The sequence below is a fragment of the Lissotriton helveticus genome, chromosome 11 (genome assembly GCF_964261635.1).
Source record: "Lissotriton helveticus chromosome 11, aLisHel1.1, whole genome shotgun sequence".
In the NCBI taxonomy this organism is placed as follows: domain Eukaryota; kingdom Metazoa; phylum Chordata; class Amphibia; order Caudata; family Salamandridae; genus Lissotriton; species Lissotriton helveticus.
In genome coordinates, this window is record NC_136072.1 from 1,091,364,686 (window position 1) to 1,091,391,408 (window position 26,723).

Genomic DNA, 26,723 nt, shown 5'->3' on the forward strand with positions numbered 1-26,723 from the left:
CAAGTTTCGTTTTCAGCTCGGAGTGCGAGCCCGGCCCCGGAGCGACAGCGAAGTGCCGTTCCTGAAGTCCCGGGACCCAGGAGGGGGCCCGGGTGAAGACCAGCGGGGAGACTGCGGGGCCCCCATGCCTAAGGGGAGAGCCCCGCATCTTGCAGGCATGGCAGAGCAGCTCGAGTGCTCTGCGAGGCTCCCGAGAAGCCCGAAGCCCAGTTAGGTAAGAGAAAGGAGGGGAGAGGGGGTTGCCTGTCGGGGGGTGTGTGTGTGTGTGTGTGTGTGTGTGTGTGTGTGTAAGTAAGTGCGTGTGCGCGCGTGTGTGTGTCTGTGTGCATGCATGCGCGTTAGGCTGACTTGCTGGGAGTATGGGAGGGAAGTGCACAGCGCGGGACGGAACGTGCGCGTTCGCGCACACAAATCCGGCTTTCAAGCTCGTAACACCCTCTTGTCCTTCCTTCCCCCGAGACAGGCAACATTAGGTCTCCAGCTGGACGCATCCTTTGGATGCTAACTCCAGCTCGACCTAAAAAGGTCTAATCTTCAACTCTGGACTACGGTGTAAACAAGGAGGGGGCTGCGGTCTGTATTCTGGCCCTTCTCTCATCCCTTCCTGTCAGTGACGCGGGTGACGCCTAGCCGTGCACTTGAACCCCAGTCCTGTTCCTCCAATGGCAGGGGCCCCAGGGTCGCCGATCACTGCGACTGCGCAGTACAAGCGCCAACTGCCACATTCCTGTCATGGAACCTTCCTTTTGACAGTATCTGCTTCCCTCGAGGCTGCCAGACATGACTGGCAAAGGGACAGTTGTGTAAAACGGGGACAGCTTCTCCTGCGCGAATCAACTACTGCTTGATGTATTGGCGACGGAGTACTGGTAACTGATCGGTGGTTTACGAGTTCACAGTCCCAAACCATTGATAACGTCATCTGAATGAGTATTTCAGTCATAGACATATGTAAGTCTGTCAGTAATACAGTGCATATCAACACCAACCCTGTTTAATTGACACTCTGTTCAGTATAGTTGCTCTTGTAACAACACTGCACACGTTTCAGCAGTGTGTATCTCAGGCAGACACTGCACAACCGTGCTCAGGACCGTCTCTCAACCTACTTTTTGATGCAAACTTTGTGAAGGCTACCATAGAGCCGGAGGTGCCAATTACAACTCCTTGGAGGCGAAAGTATGGGACGTTACACCCGACACATAGGGAGGTTCTGAATCTTATTATGTGAGCCTGGTGGAGAGTCATTATTTAATAATTCGCACTGTAAAGATTTTGTGAACTTTGTCCAAATACAAATATTCAATAAAGCTTTTGTATTTTTATTGTATTTCTACAGAGTGTTATTTCGCAAGACTGAAATTAACTACACATCCGGGAAAAGTTCTTGTGCATGCACTTTATCTTTACTGATTCAAGACCACACTAAACTTGGGTTAACGGCTGTGGATGTGTGTGTGCGGGGGATTAATTATGGTAATCCTAGTATCCTCATACCCAATGCTAAAATACAAAAGTCTGGTAGTAGTACAAAAGCAGGGTCCTTCAGTAACCAGACAGGTGATATGTAACAAATGTCTTGATGTCCTCTTCTCGCCCTTCCAAGTGTTGTGTGTGGCCTAACTCACCTGCCAAGCAGGATTTGACAGTGTGCTCTCATAGGATGCCCACAGCCCCAACTCCGAATATGTGGTGAAGTTCAGAGGATTCCCTCTGCCTACTCAGGTCAGCCTATCGTTTGCTTCTTGGGGCATTTCACACCTGCCTTAAGCTGAATACAGACTGACAGACTGCAGGAGCTTATGCTAATTAGCCATTTGACAGTTTAGACAGGTAAAGGGTAACTTTCTAAAAGTTACTTCCCCATAATATTTATTAAGAATCCGACCATCAATAAATTGGATTCTAATACTATTAAAAATAATAGCTTGATTATTTTTCTAGCTGATCCCTTACCCGAGTTAGTTGTATTACTATTTTAATCTGCACTCTGGTTTTCTACATATGACAGCTAGGCATGCCACAGTAAAAATAGATTTTAGGACCATGTAACTATAGCAACATAAATTGTCTACATTTCCTACTTTTAAATATTGTGCACCCTGCTTTGTGGGCTACAAGACCTAAACAGGAGTGAATAGTATTTAATGGGGAGGTTTTTACCTCTCAAAAATGGTTGTTGAACAGGTCTCACTGCAGGTTTACACTGCAACAATCTAGTTGCACAGGGTAGGCCTCAAGTCAAGTTTACTTTGCCACTGTAGTGGACGGCACAATAGATGCTACTTCTCACTGATGGCATTTAACTTCCAGGTCCTGGGCTCACTTTCAACACCAAATACTAGGGACTTAAAGGCAAGTTAAATGTGCTGACTAAGAATAAGCCAATTCAACCATGTTTGGGTCCAGCAAAAGGTGAAAAATCAGTGGCGACGATGCAGTAAGGGCAGATTTGCTACATTCACTTTCCCCAGCTCCCCAGAATTAATTGCATAAGGCATGGGGTAGGCTTCAAGAGAGAAAGAAAGAGAGGAAGGGGGTGGAAGATAACGACACAAGGATCAGAGAGGGAAAAGAGAGAGGAGAAGGAGATAGGAGGGAGAATGGGTGGGTGGAAAGAGAGCGAGCGTGAGGTGTGGAAGTGAACAGGGTGCTTTCAGCATTTTTTTCAGGGTTCCTTTTAGTTCCTAGTCATGTGTCGGAAAGCATTAACGTAGTAACCTTTAGAGACGGTTTGCATCTTTTTTCATCTTACCTATTTGAGGTGCTATCTTTTTAAACATGCACAGGTTGTTATTGTAAAGTAGATTACACAGTACACCTGTATCAGCTCTGCATGCCTCAGTACCCCCACATTAGCACTGTGCATTTTAGTCAAAGACTACACACATCCTGCCCACAGCTGTGAATATTATATTGCACAACCTCTTCAGCACTTTGTGGGTACGTAACACACATGACGTTCATCTCTGCAACCACATCCGTGACATACTGCACCCTAGTCACGGGATAATAATGAATACAACATCCTAATGTCCTAACATCGTCTCCGCAACGACGTTGTGGCAAATATCACCAATACATTACCGCCCGGGACTTAGTAAACGGGCGTTAATAGCGCACGGAGTGATTAGGCGCGGTATTTGTGCATGCGCAGCAAGTTAATAAAAATACAGCGGAACAAGAGGTCAATTACACTTGCACCCAGACTTGCTACGAGAAAGGTACAACGTACATGCTTTGTTCTCCTGGGTTACTGCATCACAATTGTGACGTGGTGTAGTTGAGCGCATGGTGACAGCCAATGTGAATGATAAAAATGGCACGTGATCAAACACTACAACCCACGCTCGAAAGCACCTGTACTGCTATGCATGTTGTTGTTTCTTGTTTAGACCCTCCAGTTGAAACCTGTTGGAGTGGCAAGGGGATACCACCTGTTTTTTTCAGAGCAGGTGTATTGTTATGCAGTTATGCGTTTTGCTTTATGTGTGATTGGCGACATTAAAGATTAATTGCTTTAAATCTGTCGGATTGGGAGCAAATTGTATTAACATACACATTAAAAGAAAAGGATGTGATAGATCGAAATTGCTCAATTCTTGGAATTATGGTCATGCTGATCAAGTGCACAAATTAAAACCAGTAAAGTGTATCCTAGTCATCTACATCGCCCACACAGTGCACAATCTGTTATGAATCACACGCTGCAGACAGGGGGGCTCCATCAAACATCACACACTACTAATTGTACGTCAGACACATCAGAGCACGCCCAATGGATATTAAAACGAGTTTACTATCAGAATATATAGATTTAAATATTACCCCAACAAAATATCGACTACCAAAGTATCGTGACGAGAATTATATACATAGTGAGGTACAGATGTTTTATTCTGAATTCTACATCTGTGTACCTTGAAGATAAACTCCAACTACCACAACATCATGAAGGTTAGTATATACAGATATGTATATATTTAACAAACTGGACTCCACAGCTGTGCCTTGATATGTATATCTTCAAGGTACATACATGTGGAGTTAAGAATAGTAACAGCTATACTATCCTATCTATATGGATATCTTCACAACACAAATTCGAAGCTCAATGATAGTAGATATACATGTACTTCCTTCCCAATATTCTGGTATCCCATATGGCCATTGACTCATCACTAAGAATCATTATTATTGAATCGCAACATCTCATTGGACAGTGTGTTCGTAGATTACGCTCCCACTGGCCTTTTCATAGCACAATCAATTCCAGTAGCTGCTGGGACAAGGCGGGTTATTTTAAAGAAAGTCTCTTCCAGCATGTCCTGGGACAGGTGTGTTTTCAAGGTATTGTCAGAGTCAGTTGGTGGAAGAATGCTTCTCTTGCAAAACCACACCCAGAATTTTCTGGGACAGTAGTCACAGTCCCCCAAAGGGCAGCAGCCTTCACAAAACTGGAGAAAATGTTCGTTGATTCTATTTGCAGCTTGAAATTCGTTTCTAGTGTTATTTTTTTTATATTGATGTCTATTTTTTTTCCACTAAACTAGTTGAATTTAGGTGGTTTGTTAACTTAATTACACACAGTCCAATATACAAAAACACACATGCAAAAACTGGAAACAGTAGAAGATATTTACAAATGGTCAAATGAAATGTCTACCACGGAGACTGTAGTCATGTCAATAATTCTCTCCAATATTAGCTACTTCCCATAATATGCTATTAAACTAATATCAACCATACATCCAAATTCCAATGCAGAAGACAATAGTACCAGAGCCTTACCTGGAGAAGCCTTTGCCGCAGCTCTGGCAGATGTAAGGCTTGCCCACAGAGCCATCATGGGATCGTACGTGGTAGGACATGCGGTCTTTCCTCTTGAACCTCAGCCCACACACTGGGCAGGAGTACGGTTTCTCGCCGGAGTGTGACAGCTTATGTCGGTTAAGGTGGTAGACATCCCGAAATATCTTGCCACACAGTTCACAAGCCACCTGCTTCCTGCTGCGGTTTCTTTTCTGCGATGAGTCAGGATTGTCTTGGCTGAGAAGTCCATTCTCGCTGACCCGTGATGGTGAGGCCAGGTCTCCATAGCCTAGCTGGAGGCTGGTCACACCATGCTGAGCCTCATGTTGGCGAAGGCGGCTGGCATCAGTGAAGACTTTACCACATAGGCCGCAGGGGAGAATGCCAGCATCCCTCAAACTTCCAGGACCTCCAAACAACACAGAATCAAGCATGCTGGCTTTCCTGGGACGACCCCTACCCCGCTTACTATTACTGCTTAAACCTTGGAGACTTTGGCTGATGTTTTGAAATGGGGAAGAAAGTAGCTGGGGAGAAACTTGGCCTGCCACCATTGATAACCGGTCCACACCCTGCATGAGTGGCAGAGAGGATTGGCTACCAATAGCAACCCCAGGGCGGACGCTATCCTCATCTTGCATACTTCCAGCAATTCCATTTGAAGCCATTCCCTGGCTATGAGTCATGTCCAAAGGAAAGCCCAGGTCGCCCCCTGGGCGGAAGAGCATAATGTCTGCACGCGAAGGGGGCACTAGGATCTGGACATTAGACTGCTTGATTACTTCCTGGCAGATATCAATTACCGACCTCATCACAAGGAACTTGGCAGCAGTCATGAGCTCAGGAAAACTCTCTAATCGCACCACAATGCGCGAGGTATAGGCGAAATCCAGGATATCCCCAAAAACCTTGGGACTGATGGTGTGCATCTCTAGTTCACGGCACCCTGAGCCACCTCCCTCTGAGCTACCACTGTCTCTTCCATTCCCTATGTTGGACTGGCCACTGAAGACAGACTCAAAATACTCACTGCAAGCAGCCAACACGGCCCTGTGTGCAGGAAAGCTGTCGTCGCCAACTCGCAGAAGGACATCACAAAAGCGCCCCCCGTTCTTGCGCTGCTGGTTGAGGCCATGCAGCATATCAGTACTGTGCCGGCTAACCTGGTAAGTGTAGTGAGAAGGCCCACACGCCTCATTTATGCGCTCCATGGCCAGCAACAAGTGGGTTGGGAGCTACACAAAGTGCTTAGGAGGATGTTTCCCGAAGCAACTTCAGAACATAAATTATACAGACCATAAACCCGGAAGAGTCAAGGGAGGTGGGGTGGGGTTTGAGATGTTGGTAAAGAGTAGTCAAGGAGATTCAACCTTGCGATGCAATAAGGTAGGCATAAATTCTTTAGAGACTGGCGGGTGGCAGAGGATGTACATTTATTTATTTTTTACGTGGAAACCTTGTTGTCAATTTTATGAAGAGTGCAGGTGCTTTCAAGTCTATATCTACTAAATCAAAGTACCATGCAGGGAACGAGTAGACGGGACGCACTCTTAGTGTTATCTCTATTATTAAATTACGAAAAAGGCAAGGTACTCTGAGCTTTTTTAGAGTTATGCGAGATTTTCAAGTCTAGATCTGGGATTTCTGACTAAATTGGTGGGGGTACTATCCGTTTTATTGGATAGGGCTTCTTTCTGTCCCTTAAAGGCCCGGATGTGTTAACATTCAGCAAACACTGGAGGGTTACAGGGAATGTACTCAAACACCTGTTGAATCGCGAGACCAGATATAATGGGTGAATGTATTTAAACACCTGTTGAAACGTCAGACCAGTTATAATGGATGTTGAGCAAAATAACAGTTTGCAAAATCTTCAAAATCAAAATCGTGTGGCCATTTGGGAGACAAGTTTTACTGGTGGAAGGACTAAAGTTGAGCCCGATTTTGTGAGGACTTTTAGGATGGGATGATTTACAAAGTGTTCAGCTAGCCACGAGTTTCTTGCAATGCGGGTCCCTGGTGGGGTAGTTTCAAGCACAGCCAGGTAGGGTTTTCTAGGGACGTGGGTGGGTGGAGTGCGCGCGGGGTCGGTCAGTGCTGGGAGGGTCACCGTGCCGCGCGCGCGCGCTCCCGCGGGGCTGCACCACAGCCCGCCCGGGGCACGAGTCCCGCCCGCGCGCGCCCTCCCTCCCTGCCAGGCGCGCCTGCGCTCGGGCGCGCGCTCGCCGCAGAGAGCCGCCGCTGCCGTTGAAGGGGTATTGTGTGTGAGAAAGCGAGCCAGGCGCATTGGCCGTGCCCCTCCCGTCCTTCCCCCCGGGGCCCCCTCGCTCCTTGCCCGTCCGGGGTGTGTGCCAGAGACCGCCGGCTGCGGACTTCCCCTTTCTCTCAACCACGCGGCCCAGCGCGCCACGCGAATCCCCGGGATCGAGTAGATACGCTGCCGGGCTCCCTGCGCTCCGCCGCCGGTCCCGCGTTCACCGCCTCCCCGCTTCGTGTCTCTTCAGCTCGGGAGGAGGAAAAATGGCAGCAGCGGCACTTCCTCTTGCACTTTCACCCCTGGGGGGGGGGAGAGGAGGAGGGGGGAGAACTGACTCCCCCCACCCCCAAGGGGGAGAGGCAACCCGGGAGGGGGGAGTCAGGGAGGGGGCTTTGGGTACACTGGTGGGAGTCCTGATAAACTCCCTCCCCCCGTGTATTTTTTATCAAATTATTTGGTCTGTTGTTTGCCCCCCACCCCCCCCGTGCTAATATCCCCCGGAGGAAGAAGGCCTGCCCCCACTGCACTGATCAAACCCAGCCCCCTCCGGCCAAGGATGACTAGACCCTCCCACCCCCACCGTCAGAAGCCTCACCCCCCCACAATGCCCGCCCGCCCCCTAGCATCGCCCTCCCCACTCAGTAAGCCAGGAAGTGGGAAAGCGCCAAGCCCCCCCCCTCCCCCGAACTGCCGTAGCTCTGCCCCCGCCATGCACAGCGCTCAGGTCTGCTGCCAGTAGCCCCCACCATGCACACCACTCAGCACCAACCCCCGCCATGAGCTGATCTGGCATTGCATCAACAGTGCACAACGCTCACAGATCGCCCCCAGCAGACTTAAATCTGCATTCTACAACCCCTCATGAGTTTACACACCAGAAGCAACAGCTATCCGTGCCAATCCCCCGTGAGATGCCCTCAACTGTCTGTGCCAGCTCACAAGCACTCCATCAATTGTGAGCAACAGCTATCGTTGGCATCCCATATGAAATGGCATTCGTCTGCTAGTCCACAAGCAGCTCATATCACCGTCATAGCTCGTGAGGTGCGATTGACTGCCACATCATTAGCAGCAGATGTCGCACCCTGTGCCAGCCTCAGCAATGCTGCCACCATAAGCAAGCGCTATCACTGTCATCCCGTGGGATTCTATTCAAAGCCCATCATAAGCAACAGCTATCATCCCGTGGGATGCTATTCAAAGCTCATCTTAAGCAACAGCTAACACTACCAGTTGTAACACTTTTCCCTCAATGAACAACATCGATCACTGCCAGCTCCCCACTCTTTGAACTTGGAATTGTCGCCATGAGAAGCAACTGGTGCTAATCCTCCTATTTGACATGTTTCAGCATTCCTCGGACCAAGAGTATCTGATCTCAAAATCTGTCCATTTGGATGCCCTGTTTTCCTAGCATACACAAAACAAAATGCCAACTCCTTCCTCCATGTTAAACAGCTCGGTAAGGGTCCCCCACATGTAATGTCAGTGACCTATAAGCAGTTTTTGCATCACTCTATGTGCTTATTCAATGGTAACCCCGAAACCCTGTATTATTTTATTTCGAGGTCTGCAGTTATAGTGTATATAGGCAATAGTACCAAGCAGTAATTCAGTCCATACTCCCTGGTAGCAAAATTTCTCAAAGGGAAATTGTCAAATATTAATCTGCAGCCAAAGTGGAGCACTTCTCCCCCACCCATGACTGAAGATCGCCGTTGAATAGAAGTGCAATAGTTGCAATGGAATCATAGCCTCTATTTAAAACAATTATGTTTTTTTTTAACTCCCAGGTGTTCAAAATGAACTCTTCCCTGTATGATGACTGCTTCATTAATGACTACGCCTTTGAGCTGAAAGAATAGATTTTGTGAAATTTTTGTTCATTTAATCCAAAAACGCTCGAATTGACAGCACATCTGATGTGTGGTCCTTTAGGACACAGTAGCCCATCATCACTTGTTTTGTACTTTCACCTTGTTGTCTTTTCGCACAGTCACTATGGTCTCTGGAAATAGTCTAGAATTCACCTTTATATTAACTGTCTGATTAAACTCAGTGCATAGTAGTTATTGTTTATTTTGTTGATTACATTTCAAGAACTGCCTCTTGTCAAACGTGCTGTGTTCAAAAGTTTAGTTTCAAATCCAGTCAGCTAGCATTTTCTTGTCAATAAAAAGATTCTCCTCTAACCTGTTCAAGAGAAACCTGGACTAATTTTGTCAGTCAAGTTTCAAGTTTATTTTTATTTTGTTTGATTAATTAAAATCTTACAAAAATAGCTAAAACATCAACCAATCTTAAAATTATAAAAACAATCCATCATTCCAATTTTTAACCAGACACTTGATTATATATCGTACACATTAGGTTATAAGGCAATTGATCATTTATCATTGTGTGCAAAGACTTAATTATATTTTATACCTGTTAGCTCACTCGATAAAATATGTAAAATAAAAGCCCCTAGCTTATTTTTTTAACATGTAAAAATTTCAAAAATGCTGAATTAATTTCTAAATCTTCAAGGTTTAAACATGCAATCAGGGCTTGCCTCCATGTCCTTACACCATGTATATTAAACCGTCTCTTAAGCGTAGTTTTCTTTTTACTTTCAAAATTCGGGCAGAGACACAGTAGGTGAATAATTTTGTCAGTCACTCGCTGAATCGCATTGCTGATTAACCACATCGATGCTATGCATTTTCCCGCTGTGTGCTGGAAGCAACAAAAACACATGTTACATGACGAGCTGGGCTCGTCATCAGCGTAGCAGGAGGCTACCTCATGATGAGCCCAGCTCGTCATGAGTGTGGAAGGGGTTAACCATTGGATTTAGTTTTTTTGTTGCTAAATGAACTCTTAGGAAAATCTTAGGGCAATTTCTCCTTGGGGACTTTTGTTACATGTTGTTGCTTTATTGATTTGTACTCAGTGGGTTATGGGCCGCTGTTAGAACTGGAGGTCTCTAGTTGGCAGAGGTAGGTACCACTGTCCAAATAGGGACCCTTGCTTCTAGTCAGGGTAAGGAGGAAACCCTCTGAGATAACCTCTGCTCACCTCCTTGGTAGCTTGGCACGACCAACACACACAGTAACACAGTGAAAACACCACAAACTGACTCCACAACAGTTTAGAAAAATAAAGGTATTTAATCTAAACTACACAAGACCAAAACAACAAAAATCCAACATACACAGTTCAAGATTATGGTTTCAAAAGAGTTATTAAAGTTGCGATAAAATAATCCACAGTTGCGTGAAAAGTTCACAGTTGCGTCACGCTTAGCCAACAGTATCTTTAAATGCAACAAAGTTCCAAAACAGAGACTGGTGCAGTGGTAAACAAGCGATGCGTCACTCCTGAGACCTTGGGGAGGCGATGCGACAGCCCCGCTGGATGTAGCGGGCGTGATGCGGTGAATCCGGTCTGTATGGGGAGAGATGCAATACCTTGTATGGATTCCGGTGCAGAGGTTCTGTAGTAAAAGAAGCTTGCAAAGGCACGCTGCGATGATCTTTGGAGTTGCGACGATTTCCGGGGCGATGATGCGCGGACCAGCGGGGATCTTCCTCTCGGAGCTCCTCGATGCAATGGCTCTGCGACGACACTCGCAGCGACGTGATGCGGTCCGCAAGCGTTGCAACAATTTCACCCAGCGACGCCAGGCTCTGCGACGATACTCGCAGCGATGGTAATCTTCCCGCACCGGGCTGGTGCGTCCCGCGCAAACGAAGGATGCGATGACTCTGGCAGCGGCAACAGACGCTGCGACGATCTCGGCCTTTGTAGCGGCGGGATTTCCTCGCACTGTCGGGGATGCGCTCCGCAAGCGAGCGATGCGACAAAACTTGCAGAAAGTGTTTAAAAACTTGGTTTCCAGTTTCCCAACGCAGGTACAACTTCCAGAGGCACCACAACTGGCCCAAGCACCCAAGGAAGGACAGAACACTCTCAGCAGAGTTCAGGGAAGCTGGGGGTGAAGTCCTTTTGTTCCTGGGACTTCTTAACAGGGAGCCAGCTCTTCTCAGGCCCTTGGAGATTCTTTCAAGCAAGGGGACACAGCACCAAAAGAAAAGTCCTTCCCCTCTCCTTGGCAGCAAAGCAACAGCAGGTCAGTCCAGCAGAGCAACAGCAGGACTGTCTTCCTTCTTCAGTGTCATATTTCTCCTTGGCAGAGGTTCTTTTTTGATTCCATGATGATCTAATTTCCTGTAGTTAGGGGTCCTGTACTTATACCCCTAATAGTCTTTGATCCCTTTGTGCAGGAGGGCTCTGAGCCCGGTCTGAACGAGTTCTGGGTGTTCCTTGAGCACGTTGTTTTCCTCTTTGTTTTCCTGGCCTCTCCTTTCCTTTCAGGGAAAGGGTCAGGGTCGTCAGCCGCACAGCAGGAGGTGGAGCCAGCATTGTGGAAGGCAGGCACAGCCCTATTCAGGCCCAGGTGCTATCCCCTCCCACCACTCCAGATGCAGATGCAGTCATTCAGCCTAGGGCTGACTCAGCCAGCCTCCTGGGGGCTTCCAGCCCCTGTCACTCTCAAACCAGACAGTCAATTCACAAACAGGCCAAGGCACACAGAAGGGTCAGACAAGAGAACAGCAACTTTCTAAAATTGCTGTTCTCAAACACAGGATTTAAAAATAACCTTTCATGAAAGATGTGTTATTAAATTCTGAGTTCAGGGATACCAGACTTTTATGTCCTATCTTGCTCCTATGGGAAGATATGCTGGTAGCCACTGCAGCCAGCATCCCCCATGATAGCCTATGGGGCAAGATAGCCTTACAATAGTGAAAAATGAAATTGGCTGTAATTCACTACCAGAGCATGTCACCTGCACAAGTACATGCTCTACCTTTCACATACACTGCACCCTGCCCAAGGGGGTACATTGGACCTTCTATAGGGGTGACCAATGTGTACAGAAAGGGATGGCTTAGGCCTGGCCAGTGGGGACACTGACCAGGAGGACATGGCAGTTCACAGACTACACACAGGCACTGCGGTGGCAGGCCTGAGACACCATTTTAGGGCTACTCATGTGGGTGGCACAATCAGTGCTGCAGGCCCACTAGTAGCATTTGTTATCACCAACCCTGGCACACTCAGTGCACTTTACTAGGGACTTCTTGGTGACACAAATATGCCAATCATGGATAACCAATCTCAATAACAATTTACACAGGGAGCACTTGCACTTTGACACTGAACAGCAGTGGCAAAGTGCCCAAAACATCTAAACCAGCAAAAACGAAATCCAGCCCAGCATAAAAAATACAGGAGGTAGAGGCATAAAGATAGGGGGAAACCACGCCAAAGATGCCAGGTCTAACAGCCACTCTATGACTGGATATACTTAGTTATAAAGCAAATACAAGGAGATGATGGACAGAGAGCTGAAACTTTTTAGACACTCACCTCCAGTCACAGATCTGGGTTGAATCCATCATCATTACTTGTGAGGTCTCCTGAACGCCACGCTCTCTTGCCTCGCTCTCCCCCGCCGCCGCACCTGCCACCGCGGCCGCCGAGAGGGGGAGCACTCACCAAACCAAGCCTTGCCTACATTTCCCAGCGTCCCCTGCTTGGACCCGGGGACGCCGCCTGCAGCGTCACTTTCCTGCGCCCGGAGGCGCATAAAGACGCGCCGCTCCTGCTGGGAGCGGGGCCCAAAAACGACTGGGGGCATTGACGTACCAGCATTACCTGTGAGGTCTCCTGAACGCCACGCTCTCTTGCCTCGCTCTCCCCCGCCGCTGCACCTGCCACCGCGGCCGCCGAGAGGGGGGAGCACTCACCAAACCAAGCCTTGCCTACATTTCCCAGTGTCCCCTGCTTGGACCCGGGGACGCCGCCTGCAGCGTCACTTTCCCGCGCCCGGAGGGGACGGGACGGGCCAGCCCCCTTGGACCTGCCCTAAGGTATTTTCCGTGACATTTGTTTCTTGACTGAAAAACTACCTGCTGGAGGACCTGGGCATTTAACAATATTGGAATAAGCACACTGAAATACATGAGGCATTAACGTTGAAACATCAGTGTAAATTGATCCAATTGTCTAGGTTAATTATAAACATCATTGGTTCGAGCTCATCGGGAGGAAGGGGGTAATAGTCCCAATCACGGTTCGTAAATTATGGCTACTAAACCTAAAACTCGCTCCACTAAGGGCAAATTAGGAACCCCCCTCAAATCGAAAAACCCAGGGACAGAGACAAGTGATGTAGTAGCCCACAAAGCCACTCCGACAGTTATCAACCTAATGCTAAGGAAGGTTGCAGGGGACATAGAGCGCGCGGAGAGGTGCATATCTATGACCTTAACATCTTTGCCTGTGACTCCCACACAAACCGGGGATTTAAACCCTAATGATACATTAGATAAAGGCAGCCGGGACAAATCATTCAATGCTGTCCCCTGTGCCCAACTAGTATTAGAGGACGAAGAACTCACAAATAGAGGGGTAAACGGAACACCTAGGCAAAGAAGTAAAAAGCGTAGAAATAAGAATACACAAATAAAGTCCTGGAAAAAGCCTATTAAGGGTAATAAGCCAAAAGATACAGAGGATGAGGTTTTAATAATAGAACCTAAAGTCCCCCCAATCTCCCCGTGGTGGCTTGATCCTGTAATTCTAGACCTGCAAAAGCACTTGGAGGCTTTTATAGCCAGTCAAATTAAACCACTAGTTAGCAAACTAGATAAAATAGCCAATGAATTGCAGAGACAGGGTAAGGCCAGAGAAACGTTAACTCCTAATCAACTAGATAAGACTTTGCCAGTAGTCAATCTACCAGCTCAACAACCCCTAGTACCTAATAATTGTGAAAGCAATGAGCAATGTATCATTGCACAGGTGCATGCAGTGCCCAAAGGGGTAAAAGAGGGGGGGGATAGAAGAATACAATCACATGGAAGTGTGGACAGAAATAAAACAGTAGGACACGGACACGCAACACAAATGCAGTCAGAGATAACTGCTATCCCTAATCAAATAGATACCCCCCAATTAAGTAGGGAGCAAAATGATAGATATCAAGGACCCCTCCCATGTGTAAATCTACCCCCAGAAGCAAGCCCCTTTGTTGTCATTTTTGCCGGGGTACCTGAGCTCAGACGGGGGCAGGGAGAATCCCATATAGAACTCAAAAACAAGATCACCAATTGGCTAAACATCCACAGACCTCTGCAGGGGGGATGGGGGGGGGGGGAAATTTTACACGTAAGGAGGGCAAATTGGGTCGGCAGCAGAAGGAAAGATATAGAAGGGAACTGTATCATTGCCAACTTCAAGGACCCGAACCTAGTGGATTACATATTGGCTAATTACAACAGAAATATAACCAGTACGATAAGGACCATGCCACTAGGGTACTTCTACCCTAGGAAATCGGTTACATATCCGCCAAACTTCCAACAGATTAGAAGGGGTAGATTTACAGATGGACACTGGGCAAGGCCCATGGAGTATGGCATCCAGCCCTTACCATACCAGGGTGGATCACAGTGGACAAACAGATTTAGCCCCTTACAGTCCCTGGATGAGAATGAATGACTAGGGATAGAATGTGAGAAGAAGGACGAAAGGGGGATAACGGTTGACAGGGAAGCTGTAGCTCAAGGTAGCGAACAAAGGAAAAAACTTGTAGAACACCCACACAGCCAAGTTAAAGAAAAAGAGAAGGCTAGGCTAGAGAGGACAGTTGACTTGAGGCTAAGCGAGCGGGGCATAAAAGATGGGGAAGAGCGAGTAGGAAAGTTGAACATTATGTCGTGGAATATAGCGGGTCTAGCCGGAAAACTTGAAAATCCAGATTGGAGGAATCAACTCCAGGGTTTTCATATTCTAGCCTTCCAGGAGACATGGGCAGTTAACTCCACCCCCTACCAAATAGAGGGCTATAAGTGCTTCTTTGTGCCGGCACAAGAAAGCAGAGCAGGAAGAGCGAGAGGAAGGCTGGCACTCTATGTCGACCTAACCCTAGAAGGTAGGTGGTCAGTACCAACCTGGACGTCACATACCCTGCAAGCTGTAACGTTCCAGAGCAGAGGGTTGAGTTTACAGTTGTTCAACGTTTATAACCCAGGGCCAATAAATGGGAAGAATGCCGCCCTATGTGAGATAGATAAAAGACTCACACAAGAGGCGGAACAGAGGAAAGGGGGGGGGCCAATTATATTATTAATGGGCGACCTTAATTGCCACCTCTGTCCAAATTTGCCCCCCATATCATTAGACTGGGACACCTGCCCACTTAACCCCTTCCACACTCATGACGAGCTGGGCTCGTCATGAAGTAGCCTCCTCACACGCTCATGACGAGCCCAGCTCGTCATCTTGTGTGGGATTTCAGATTTCTCAGCACAGCAGGGGAATATGCTGAGCAGCCATGGGGTTAAAGATAGGCCGCATTTTGAACATAACCATGAAGGTACAATACTAACTACACTAACAGAAACCCACTCATTAGCACATACTATTGACTTAATAGTCCCGGAGGTAGAGGGCACATATGTCCCAACGTTTAAAGGAAGATGGTGCTCCACCATTATAGACTACATAATCATATCTACCTTCGCTAAAAATAGAATTACAAAGGTTAGAACGAAATGGAGCACCTTTAGTGATCATAACCCCCTAGTTATGGAAATTATACACACTAGCGGGGGGGGGGTAAGTTCAATCATGGGGACACTAGCCTGCAGCCCATAGATCAGGGGAGGCGAATAAGGTGGGCAAAAATAAATTCTCAGGAGTTTTATAAAACACTAATCCAAAAAGGAGGAAAACAGGTTGAAGACTGTCTGGACCCCCTAATAGAAGGACCAGAGTTAGTTGCATCATTTGGATCCTTGACAAAACTAGTTGATAAATTATTGGAAGCAAGAGGCCTAAGTAAGGGCCCCAAGCAACCAAGGTGGTTCGATAAAAGTTGCTCTAAAGCATTAAGGAACCTAAAAGCATGCCTCAAAGCTAACCCAAGGGACAAGGCAGAAGTGTCTAACTGTAGACAAGTCTATAAAACTAAAGTAAAGGAGAGGAAGACCACCCTACAAGTAGAAGTATGGGCTGATTTGAGAGAGGCGGGAGAAAACAGGGATTTTGCAGAATTTTGGAGAATTGTAAATAGGCCCTGTTTCCAAGATAACTCCGCCCCGGTGATTAGCACCAATATCCTGTCAGAGCAATGGGTTGCTCACTTCCAGGGTCTTTACAATAATTCAAAACTAGCAATTCAAGAAGGGGGTTGGAAGGGTACCCGGAGTGCTGAAATAGACCTCGCAGTAGAGGAGATAACAAAGGCGATCTGAGGTTTGACCCCGAACAAAGCCCCAGGCCCAGATGGTACCCCACCAGATCTATATAGAAGTATTATAGACCTATGGGCCCCAATCCTAACCAGGGTCTTAAACGCGGCTATTAAATCAGGGCTACCATGCTCCTGGTCCACTGCATTGATCGTACCCATTTTCAAGAAAGGGAGTAGGGATGATCCAAAATGCTACAGGCCGATTTCGCTCATTGATGTCTCGGCCAAAATATTAGGTCGAGTGATCTTGAATCGGCTTATGGAGTGGACAGAGGAGCACCGAACTATAGTTGACATACAGTACGGGTTTAGAGCCGGCAAATCAACTAGTGACCAGTGTCTGAATCTGTACCTGCTAACTGCCAAATACACAAAAGCCAGCAAGGGCACGGTTTACATGGGATCCATGGACCTGGCTGCGGCCTTTGACAATGTGAATAGGAACAAACTGTGGGCCATGATGCACAAGATAGGCATGGATGCGGAGCTGATAAACATCTTAAAAGAGTTGCACTGGAACACCACTGCCAGGGTCCGTTTTAGCCCAGAGGGGGGGCTTACTGACCCATTTCTATGCTCAGGAGGAGTAAGGCAAGGGTGCATTCTCGCCCCTTTTCTTTTTTCACTCTACATCAATGCCTTAGAGAGTGCCCTCATCTCCCTAGCTTTGGACTGCCCCAAAGTAGGACCGCGTCAAATCCCAGTACTATTGTACGCGGATGACGTGGTCTTGCTTGCTCGAACACCGAGGGCTCTACAACAACTGGTGGATGGATTTGTCAAGTTCATGGCCGACCTAGATCTATCTGTAAATCTAAATAAATCCTTTGTTATGGTGGCTGGCAAAAAAAACGCAAATAAGTTTCTGTTTAAAATAGGGACACATACCTTGGATAAAGTAAACACTTTTCCCTATCTGGGCCTTCTATTTGGTGGTGAAATCCAATTTAGCCAATTGGTCGAGGAACATTGTACCAAGCTAGTCTCTTCGAATGGTGCAATATTAAGCTTTGCTCGTAGGCTGGGACGATGGTGCCCCGAACAAGTAATGACTCTATATGGTTCAATTAGGATGGCAAAGGCCTTGTATGGTGCGGAGGTGTGGGGCTTCAGGGTCTGCAAACAACTACAAGTAGAGGAAGACAAATTTCTCCGTAGAATCCTGAAAATCCCACACTCCATCTCTGCCGAAATTGCTCATGCAGAACTTGGGATGCCATATATTTCAGATTATGTCAAATTGAGGCCAATTATAGCATGGATCAGAATTTGGACCAATCCGGAGGCATCATTGAGCAGGGAAATTGTCTTAGACTGTCTGCAAGGGGATAAGGGGTTACAAATTCCTTAGTTAAAATATGTTAAAGACTCCTTAGAGAATATAGACCAGTATCACCTCTTTAGTGACCCGTCCTTGATTTCTAGCAGCTGTAAACTAAGGGTCAAAAAGTTGCTTCTAGAAAAATTTGAATCTCCTAGACGTGGTCTTGGTCCCGTAAAGAGATCAATAGCAGCTCATGGCTTAGTGAGAAACGGGGTGGGAATGGAACCCTATATGTTTCTGATGTATAGCCAGCATGATAGATTTTTAATGTGCCGTTTTAGGTTCAATCTGTTACCTAATATTTTAGCTTATCCCTCTGGTTTTACTGTAACGATTGAGCAGAAGGGTGCCTGCGGCTGCGACAATAGGTCTCCGCAGGACACCCTTCATTTTGTACTTTTATGTTCATTTTATCGAAATCCTAGGCGTTTATTTTTGGTTGACATCCTTAGGAAACAGAAATTTCGTCATGCAAGAGCTGCACTGTTTTTCTTACAGGTAGCTAGTGATACCCACACCTTATGCTCTATTTCAAGTTTTTTAAAAGTAGCTGTAAGACTGAGAAACACAAGAAATTAACCAACCTTTGTAGATAATAATTATTTCTCCTTATGAATTGTATCCTCTCCTCCCTACAGTTTTTAATTTGCTAAAAGTTCAGAAATGTAATTTAATGAAATTTTTACTGTGTAATGTATTTTTATGATGATTTTTAATCGTCGAAATAAAGATTTACTGAACTGAACCATCATCATTCTTTGCTCACTTCGCCATCTCAGTTCAGACTCAGCTATATGCAAATCAGTCTTGACCATGTGCCTCATGGGAACAGTCCAGCCCGAACTGCCAAGCTAGGTCTGCCCTGAACAGGAAACAAGCTTCATGGGACTGCCAAGCCAGGTCTTCCCTGAACAGGAAACAAGCATCCTGAGACCGGATTCTGGGTAACACCCTTCATCAGCCAGGTTAGCTTGCATCGAGTGGCAAAGTGAGCAAGGTACCCACGTCTGGGCATACCCTGCCAACTTCGGGGGAACAAAGCAAACACAAGGAGGTGGACAGAGCGCTGAAACTTTTCAGACACTCACCCCCAGTCAAAGATCTGGGTTGAATCCATCATCATTCTTTAGCTCACTTCACCACCTCAGTTCAGACCCAGCTATTTACAAATCAGTCTTGAACCTGTGCTTCATGGGAACAGTCCAGCCCGAACTGCCAAGCCAGGTCTTCCCTGAACAGGAAACAAGCATCATAGGACTGCCAAGCCAGGTCTTCCCTGAACTGGAAACAAGCATCCTGGGACTGGTAACTGGGCAACACCCTTCATCAGCCATTCTAGCTTGAGTCCAGTGGCAAAGTGAGCAAGGGACCCATGTCTGGGCACACCCTGCCAACTTAGGTCGAACAAAGCAAACACAAGGAGATGATGGACGGAGCACTGAAAATTTTCAGACACCCCATGAGGCACAGGGTCAAGACTGATTTGCATATAGCTGGATCTGAACTGAGGTGGCGAAGTGAGCTAAAGAATGATGATGGAGTCAACCCATATCTGTGACTGGGGGTGAGTGTCTGAAAAGTTTCAGCGCTCCGTCCATCATCTCCTTGTGTTTGCTTTGTTCGCCCTACGTTTGCAGGGTATGCCCAGACGTGGGTCTCTTGCTCACTTTGCTACTGGATTCAAGCTAGTCTGGCTGATGAAGTGTTTCCCATAAACCGGTCCCAGGATGCTTGTTTCCGGTTCAGGGAAGACCTGGCTTGGCAGTTCAGGCTGGACTGTTCCCATGAAGCACAGGGTCAAGACTGATTTGCATATAGCTGTGTCTGAACTGGCGAAGTGAGCTCAAGAATGATGATGGATTCAACCCAGATCTGTGACTGGGGGTGAGTGTCTGAAAAGTTTCTGCGCTCCGTCCATCATCTCCTTGTGTTTGCTATACTCAGTTATACACTTCGCTCTGATACTGCCCCCATGAATGGATCACACTCTCTTAGAACGTAGACCCAGCAACCACCACTCGGACAACAACCAGCTCCACCGCTGTAAGTACTACCTTTAAGTTTTTTGGCCCCTACCATAAAAGACCTAGCAGTGCCCCTGACATGCAGAGCCTAGATTGGAGGGCTCTTTACAGTTCCAGAACAGCTGTGTTAATACCTTACAACATTCAGTTAAAGCACTACGACCAGGCGCAATACTTAAAAAATACTTTGCTGTATTTAACTTCATAGATATTTTATGCAAGAGTGCTACATTGCATACCTTTCTCATGTAGTTTAATGACTTCACCCTATACTAAACGTTGCCTCTCTGTCCCCACCCTTGTCCACAACACTGCATCTTTAATGCATGCCAAGTGCTCTACTAAATGCTACACCCACCTTCTAGATACTCTTCAGCCATATTTACCCCATTATAAGCACTGCATATCTGCTCAATAATACACTATCTTTTTGTCAAATTCTGATTGTATAAGGGGGTGGCCTGGGCAGAGACCCAACACCGAGTGTCTGCTGAGTGCCCTGCCCAAAGTCTTGTCTTTTTAAGCATTTTTTTAAATCACTATTTCCACATATCTGCAATTGAGAACATCTTTGCGGTGGTCAAATGAGGTCTTAATTCCATTCAGAGACTATGAAGCACTGATATTTGTTCACAAAGAGAGGAGAGGAGATGGACTGGAATTTCCAAGATGGCACCTCCTGACACAGTGTTTCACCAAGATTGTCTGATCTGCACTGGCCCTGTGGTGTGCAGACTCAGCAGGGCTATTACCGAGCCACGACAGGAGGCTGTAGTAGAAGCTGAGACCCTTTCTGTACCTCACCTGTACATTTTACTCCAGCGGCACATCTCAACTCGAATGGTGTTGTCGGGCAGGTCCAGCAAGTGGCCCAGCCTGCAATGCATGGAATGCTTGAATTAATCTCAGCACCTGTTAATTACTTGGGCTGCATTCCAGTATATCATTATTTTGCACACCATTCCACCTCAGTTTTGACCGAGGAATATCCAAATCAGTCTTTACCCTGCTCCAGTAAGAACTATCCAGTAGGAACTGCCAGTCCAGGTCTTCCTGAACCAGAACACAAGCAACGCAGGACCTGTTTAACCCTAGTTAGGGTCCATCAGCCAGTTATAGCTCGGTTCCAATGACAGTGGGTGCACAGGACCCACGTCTGGTCATAACTGTGCCACTTAGGGAAACACACCAAAGTAAATAAAAAAAGAATAGATGGAATTAATTAATCTCAGCCACTATTAATTACTCAGGCCGCATCCCTATTCATCATTATTTTGCAAACCATGCCACCTCAGTCTTGGCCCGCTCCGTTTGGAACATGCCACCCTGAACTGAAAGGCCTGGTCCTCTCTGAACCAGAACATAAGCACCCAGGACCAGTTTTGCCCTAGTTCGGGCTAATCAGACAAGTATAGCTTGGTTCCAATGATACCGTGCACATGACCCACATCTGGGCATACCTGTCTCATTTAGGCTGACACAATAAAGCATAAAAACAAGTGAGGAATGGATTTTTTGAATTATTCTCAGCCCCTGACCAAGTATCTTTCGGTATCCTTAGTCTAATCTTAGGCTCAGTTCTGGTTGACATGACCCAAGCTGTACACCTCCCCCTATCCGCAGGCCATGGTTCGATGCAATGCAAAACTTTGTCAGGACAAATAGCTTTCTCTTTTGGCTAAATATATTCATGCATTAAAGTTAGTTTAAAATGAAGACATGCAACTTTTCTCTGCAGTACATGGTCTTTTGAACGCCTTTTAATTAATCAACACCGACTAAACCCTTTCATGTCACAATGTCTTTGGCACGCAAACTCCTATATACTACACACTGGGGCTTTGGAGTGTGCTATCTATATAAAAACAAGCACTGTCCTCCAATGACTGCTATGATCCAGGGCTGTTAAGCTACTTCTGTATTACCTCAATTACAAAAGAGGGGAGGTTCATTTAACCATTTCTCTAAAGATACCTTCTCTTTGGTGCAGTGTCTCTATTGTGGAGCCTGGGTGTCACAAGGGGTCTTGTATCCTTGAGAGCCGCGTTCTGTGATTCTTGGTAAGTCAGAAGTGGCCCGAGCTACAACCACTGTTGTGTGTCATTGTGGTTTTCCCTATGTTAGCCTAATTGTGCACTTTGTAAGCCCTACTTTCTTATGCACACGTTATTATATATTCACACTTGCTTTTGTGCCACACTGTACTTCCACTCAGAACATGCATGTTTTTTTATTTATTTTTTTCTTTTCCTGGGATTTTGTCTGATCACCACAGACAAGGTAAAACAACAATGCCGCTTGTTATTCTATCTGGTCAGGCACTAGCACCTAGACACAATATGAGAACACAGCTGCTGTTTTTGAACACGTATTTCTGGCCATATAACTGAATACAAGAGTTTAAGCACACACACAGAGCGAGGGTTCTGAAACAAGAGTGCTATGTCAGCTGAGATGTAGAACGTCCATCTGTGTATGTTAAGGTGCGGGGTCTACCACTGATCCCAGATATCCTTGATATATAATCAAATAACTTTAGTAGAAGGGAGGGGGTTTAGGGTATTCTGTCATATAACATGAAAGAGCTTTTTATGATATATGGTTTACTCACCATGCTAATAGTATTTTTAGTTTGCATTTGTTTTCTAATTGTGGCACGAATACTGCATTTTAGGACACAATAGTTTGATAAAATATTCTAAACTTCCTTCATGTCTCTTGTTTATTAAGTACGAGTGAGAAAGTGAAAGGGTGTGTACTGTTACCGTGATCTCTGAGAAGATCGAGTGTTGTGTTCTGGGGTGGCAGTTTACTTGTTTCTCTGCTAAGGTTAGGAGAGCAAGTGAGGCACTGTAGCTAGTTGGACTCAGGCTCATAGATATTGAGGTGGTATGATGATTTAGGGCCAAATGTATGACTTTTTTTTGCACTCGCAAATGGGAGATCAGCCCGTTTGCGCCTGCAAAAAAGGGTCCTGGCATGTATAAATGCTATTTTGCGAGTCACTGACTCGCAAAATAGCGTTTGCGACTCTTGCTATTAGGAAGGGTCGTCCCTTCCTCATAGTGAGACTCAATTCCATTTACTATTGTTTTGCGACCGCATTTGCAGTAGCAAAACACTCGCAGTTTCCCACCTTCGTTAAGTAGGTGGTAAACCACTCGCAAACGGGAAGGGGTCCCCAGGGGATCCCTTTCCATTTATGAGTGTGCAAAAATATTTTTTAAGAGCAGGCAGTGGTCCCAGGGGCCACTGCCTGCCCTTAAAAAATGAAACTGAGGGGGCGTGGCTAAAATGGCGGCGTGGGAAGATGTACTGCTCCGGAGCTCCCGCCGACGGCCTGAATTAGCACTGGCTTTTTGTCCATTCCTGCAACTCTAGGCCAAAATCTCCAGGGTGGAGTGGTCCTGGACAAGCAGAGTGGCATTTTGAGGCGGTGGCGGCCGTTGGTGGGGCGTTTCGGCTCGGACAGAGGGCCGACTGCTTCCGCGGCTACCGATGAGAAGGAGAGGCCGGGGGCCGCGATCGAGTGATGAGAGGCCCGTGAAACTACTGGACCGGTGAGCCTAGGAGCTGGGCGGTGAACCTGAGAGCCGGCGCCGGAGTTGTGGGCTGCGCTGCGGCAGTCCCAACTGTGGCGGTCTGGTGATCCCTCCGCGATTGAGGCTTGGAGTGGTGCGGGGGAACCGGGCCTGGGTCGCCATTTTGTGGAGGCCCGAGGTGCCGAGGTCGGCCGAGTGAGGAAAGGCCTGAAGAGCGTCACGCTGTCCACGATGGGCCGAAGAGCACAGGAGTTAGCAACTGAGCTTTTCTGCTTGGTGGCGGCTGAGGTCCGTGGAGGAGCCCGCTGGCTGGAGCTAGTTTACACCGCCACTGAGTGGGCTGCGGAAGACCTGGCGGTGCTGGAGGAGAGGTGGAGGTTGGTGTGCCTTGTGGAGCGGCCTGGCGGGCCTTCTCAGTGATTTGCGGGGGCAGGCCGGCGGCTGGGACACTACTGGACTGTCTACAGGGCATGGCTCCTGGCAGAGTGACAAAGTGGGAACTTGTGAGCACATAGCCGGGTGCCGGAAGGCGGACTGGCGGACTGGAGCGCTCCTCTGTGGGGGTGCCACCCTGGGGGCCTGGATTCTGGAGTTGGAGGATACGGCTTGCGGCGCTGGTGGGGGAAGCAGTGACAGCGCAATCCTGGGGCCCCCACCGCGATTCGAGGAGCGGCTGGGTGCCGCGAGGTCAGAGACTCGCAGCTTGCGGCCAGAGGAGTGGAGGTAGGGGAGTGCTGCACTGGTGCAGGAGGCTGGGGGTGCTGGACGGTGGAGAGTCTGGACGGGCTGGAGCGAGGTCGGCGCAGCGGAGGACAGGAGGTCCGATATTTGGTTGTGAAGGGAGAGTACATTGGGAAGAACACGATGACCTGCTCTTGGCGAGGTGAGAGCCACCTGTGAGCTTCCTTTCTACAGGCCTCTGCTGAGGGATGCCTGCAAGGTTCGGCGGACTCCTTCGGAGAGGGGGACTGTCCTGCATAGCTCGGAGGACCCCTCGTGGGACACAGGGTGGTGGCGGCAGGGGGCTTACAGTGTATGCTGCAGGGACTCTGGGGAAACCTGAAGCGCCCTCCAGAAAGGAATTTGAACAAGGTGTAGTTGGGTGCTTTGGAGGGGCATCAAGAGGTGAAGAGCGGGGTGCTGGTTGGATGCTACTTCGGGGCCCCGGGAGAACTGGGTGGCAAGAACTGCGCTTGAGACATTGAGGTTGGTGAAGGTCCCAACAGAGAGCCTGTGGATGGGCGCGCCGCATCAACGGGGGAGTCTGGAGTGTACTAGCACGGAGACAGGTGGCTCAGGGCATTGGTGGGGTGTGTGAGAGGCGGCAGCGGAGGTCCTCACCCTGACTGACGCAGCGGCCCTGGGCCTTCCAGTCCTGCGGACTGCCGGGCCCACTCATTCCCTAACGCGGAATAAAACGCAACTGACAGACGCTGTAGCCCTGTTGTGCATTGGGGGCACATCAGCCTATCTGTTTGGAAGTGCGTGTGTAGCTAATAGGTCCTGTGGGGTCTGGAGTGCGACATGTCCACATCCAGAGGACGTAAGGACAGAACATTGAAAGATCTATTTGCAAAGGCCCAAGCGAATCAACAATCAGCGGGCATGGCCTCAGGCACAGCTCAGCCCGTCTCTGGAAGGGAGGAAGGAGCAGAACCGATCACCAAGGCCTTCTTGGAGTCGATGTTTGTCGCGCTGAGGAAAGACATTCACACCTTTAAGAAAAAATATACTGAAGAAATAAAAGAAGTTCGCAGGGATGTGGATAACATAGGTGAGCGAGTGCGGAGCTCGAGGACAAAAGCGATAGCAAAGATACTGAAATAGCTGCACTGCAACAGGAAATCATCCGGATCCACGACCAACAAGTTGATCTCCAGACCGATTTGGAGGACCTGGAAAATCATTCCCGGCGATATACGGATTCGAGGGGTGAAACTCCAGGAAGATATGAAGGAACTCTTCAATCACATTTTAGGGAAGCCTCTGGAGTTGAAACTTCATCTGGATAGAGCACACAGGGTGGGCCCGCCTCTTGCCCCCTCCGCTCCCCCGCCGGACATCCTAGTCTGTATACAGGACTTTGGCACTAAGGAAGAAATCCTCCAAAACGCCCGTCAGATGCATCCACTGGCATTCCGGGACCAATCACCGCTCCTGTACCAGGATTTGTCAGCCCTCACCCTGCAGAAGCGCAGAACCTTTAAGCCCGTCACTGCCCACCTCCAAGAGCGCAACATCGCATACAGCTGGGGTCATCCGTTTCGATAGGTGTTCCGAATGGATAATAAACTTTATCAGCTCTGATCCCTGACTGAGGCCTGTCGATTGTTGGGCATAGATCCTCCTATCAAAGAGTCTGAAGTGGCTAACCCCTCGGCGGAAGTGGATGACTCTAAATCCCGATGGCGTCAATAGGGTCGGCGGCGGCGTACTCGGAAGCCTCCGGCAGCAGAAACCTTGAAGGGGAAGCAAGCCGCAGTGGAAGCTGTGTCCACTGAATTATCTACGTCCCAACCTGGCTGAACGCACGACAGCATTGGGCCAATTGCTTCTTTGGTTATTCCTGGGCCGTTGGCAGGAGGGGGCTTGTCAGATCTTGATGGACTGCCCCAACTTACTGTTTTCCCGATCATCTACGGATGGTGGACAATGTGTCTTTGTTCTTCCTTTTTTCCTATGGTGGGGTTTTTTGGGGGGGTTCGAAGGTTCCTTGTCCACCTTCCCTTTAGGGCTGCAAGGGGTCTGTGCCTTAGGGGCTCTCTGGAGATACTTTGTTCTTATGCCTTGATGGTACCAGCTGTGGTGTTGTACTACTGCTTTTACTGTACTCCCTTGTTTGAATGTCGAACACTGAGCTTAAAGTAGTCACGTTGAATGTCAGGGGTCTTAAGAACCTAGTGAAGCACAAGGCGATCCTGTTGTGTTTAGAGCACTCTCAAGCAGATATTTGTCTCCTACAGGAGACACACCTTTTGACGAAGGACTGTCACCGACTCTGGTCCAGAAAGTTCCCCCTTCAGTTTTTTTCTTCAAGCCATACTAAAACTGCGGGATTTGCTATCCTGGTGGCTCAGAAGTTTAAGGGTAGAATCCTTCACAAGGATGCTGAGATAAAAGGCAGACTGCTGACCTATAGATTTGCCCTTGGCGACTTGCGGATCACTATTGGGTCAGTGTATGCCCCCAATGACGGCCATGAGCGCTTCTTCCAATCTGCTCTTACAGAGGCGACCACTATTCTTTTAGGGGGAGATTTAAACCTGGTCCTAGACAACACCGTAGACAGATCATGTCAGCGCACACATCAAACAGGCACGCTCTCCTCTGAGGGACTGACCTGGTTACAGGATTTGGGATTTAGCGACTTATAGTTTTCACCCTCAAGAGCGTATATACTCTTATTATTCTAATGCACACAAAACATATGCGCAGTTAGATTATCTGCTGGTGA

At 47.8% G+C, this 26,723-nt stretch overlaps 1 protein-coding gene across 4 annotated transcripts in view; it reads right to left on the reverse strand.

The window, feature by feature from the left end:
- PATZ1 (POZ/BTB and AT hook containing zinc finger 1) overlaps positions 1 to 7,637 on the reverse strand; it is a 42,770-nt gene extending 35,133 nt beyond the window's left edge. The window contains exon 1 of one of the 4 annotated variants that reach the window (XM_078667718.1): positions 4,792 to 7,637. In XM_078667718.1, coding sequence (XP_078523844.1) covers positions 4,792 to 6,023 — 1,232 coding nt within the window. In that variant the 5' untranslated portion in view covers positions 6,024 to 7,637. The remainder of the gene's footprint in view (positions 1 to 4,791) is intronic. The other 3 variants (XM_078667717.1, XM_078667715.1, XM_078667716.1) reach the window with 3 other exon arrangements.
- Between the last annotated feature and the right edge of the window lie 19,086 nt (positions 7,638 to 26,723).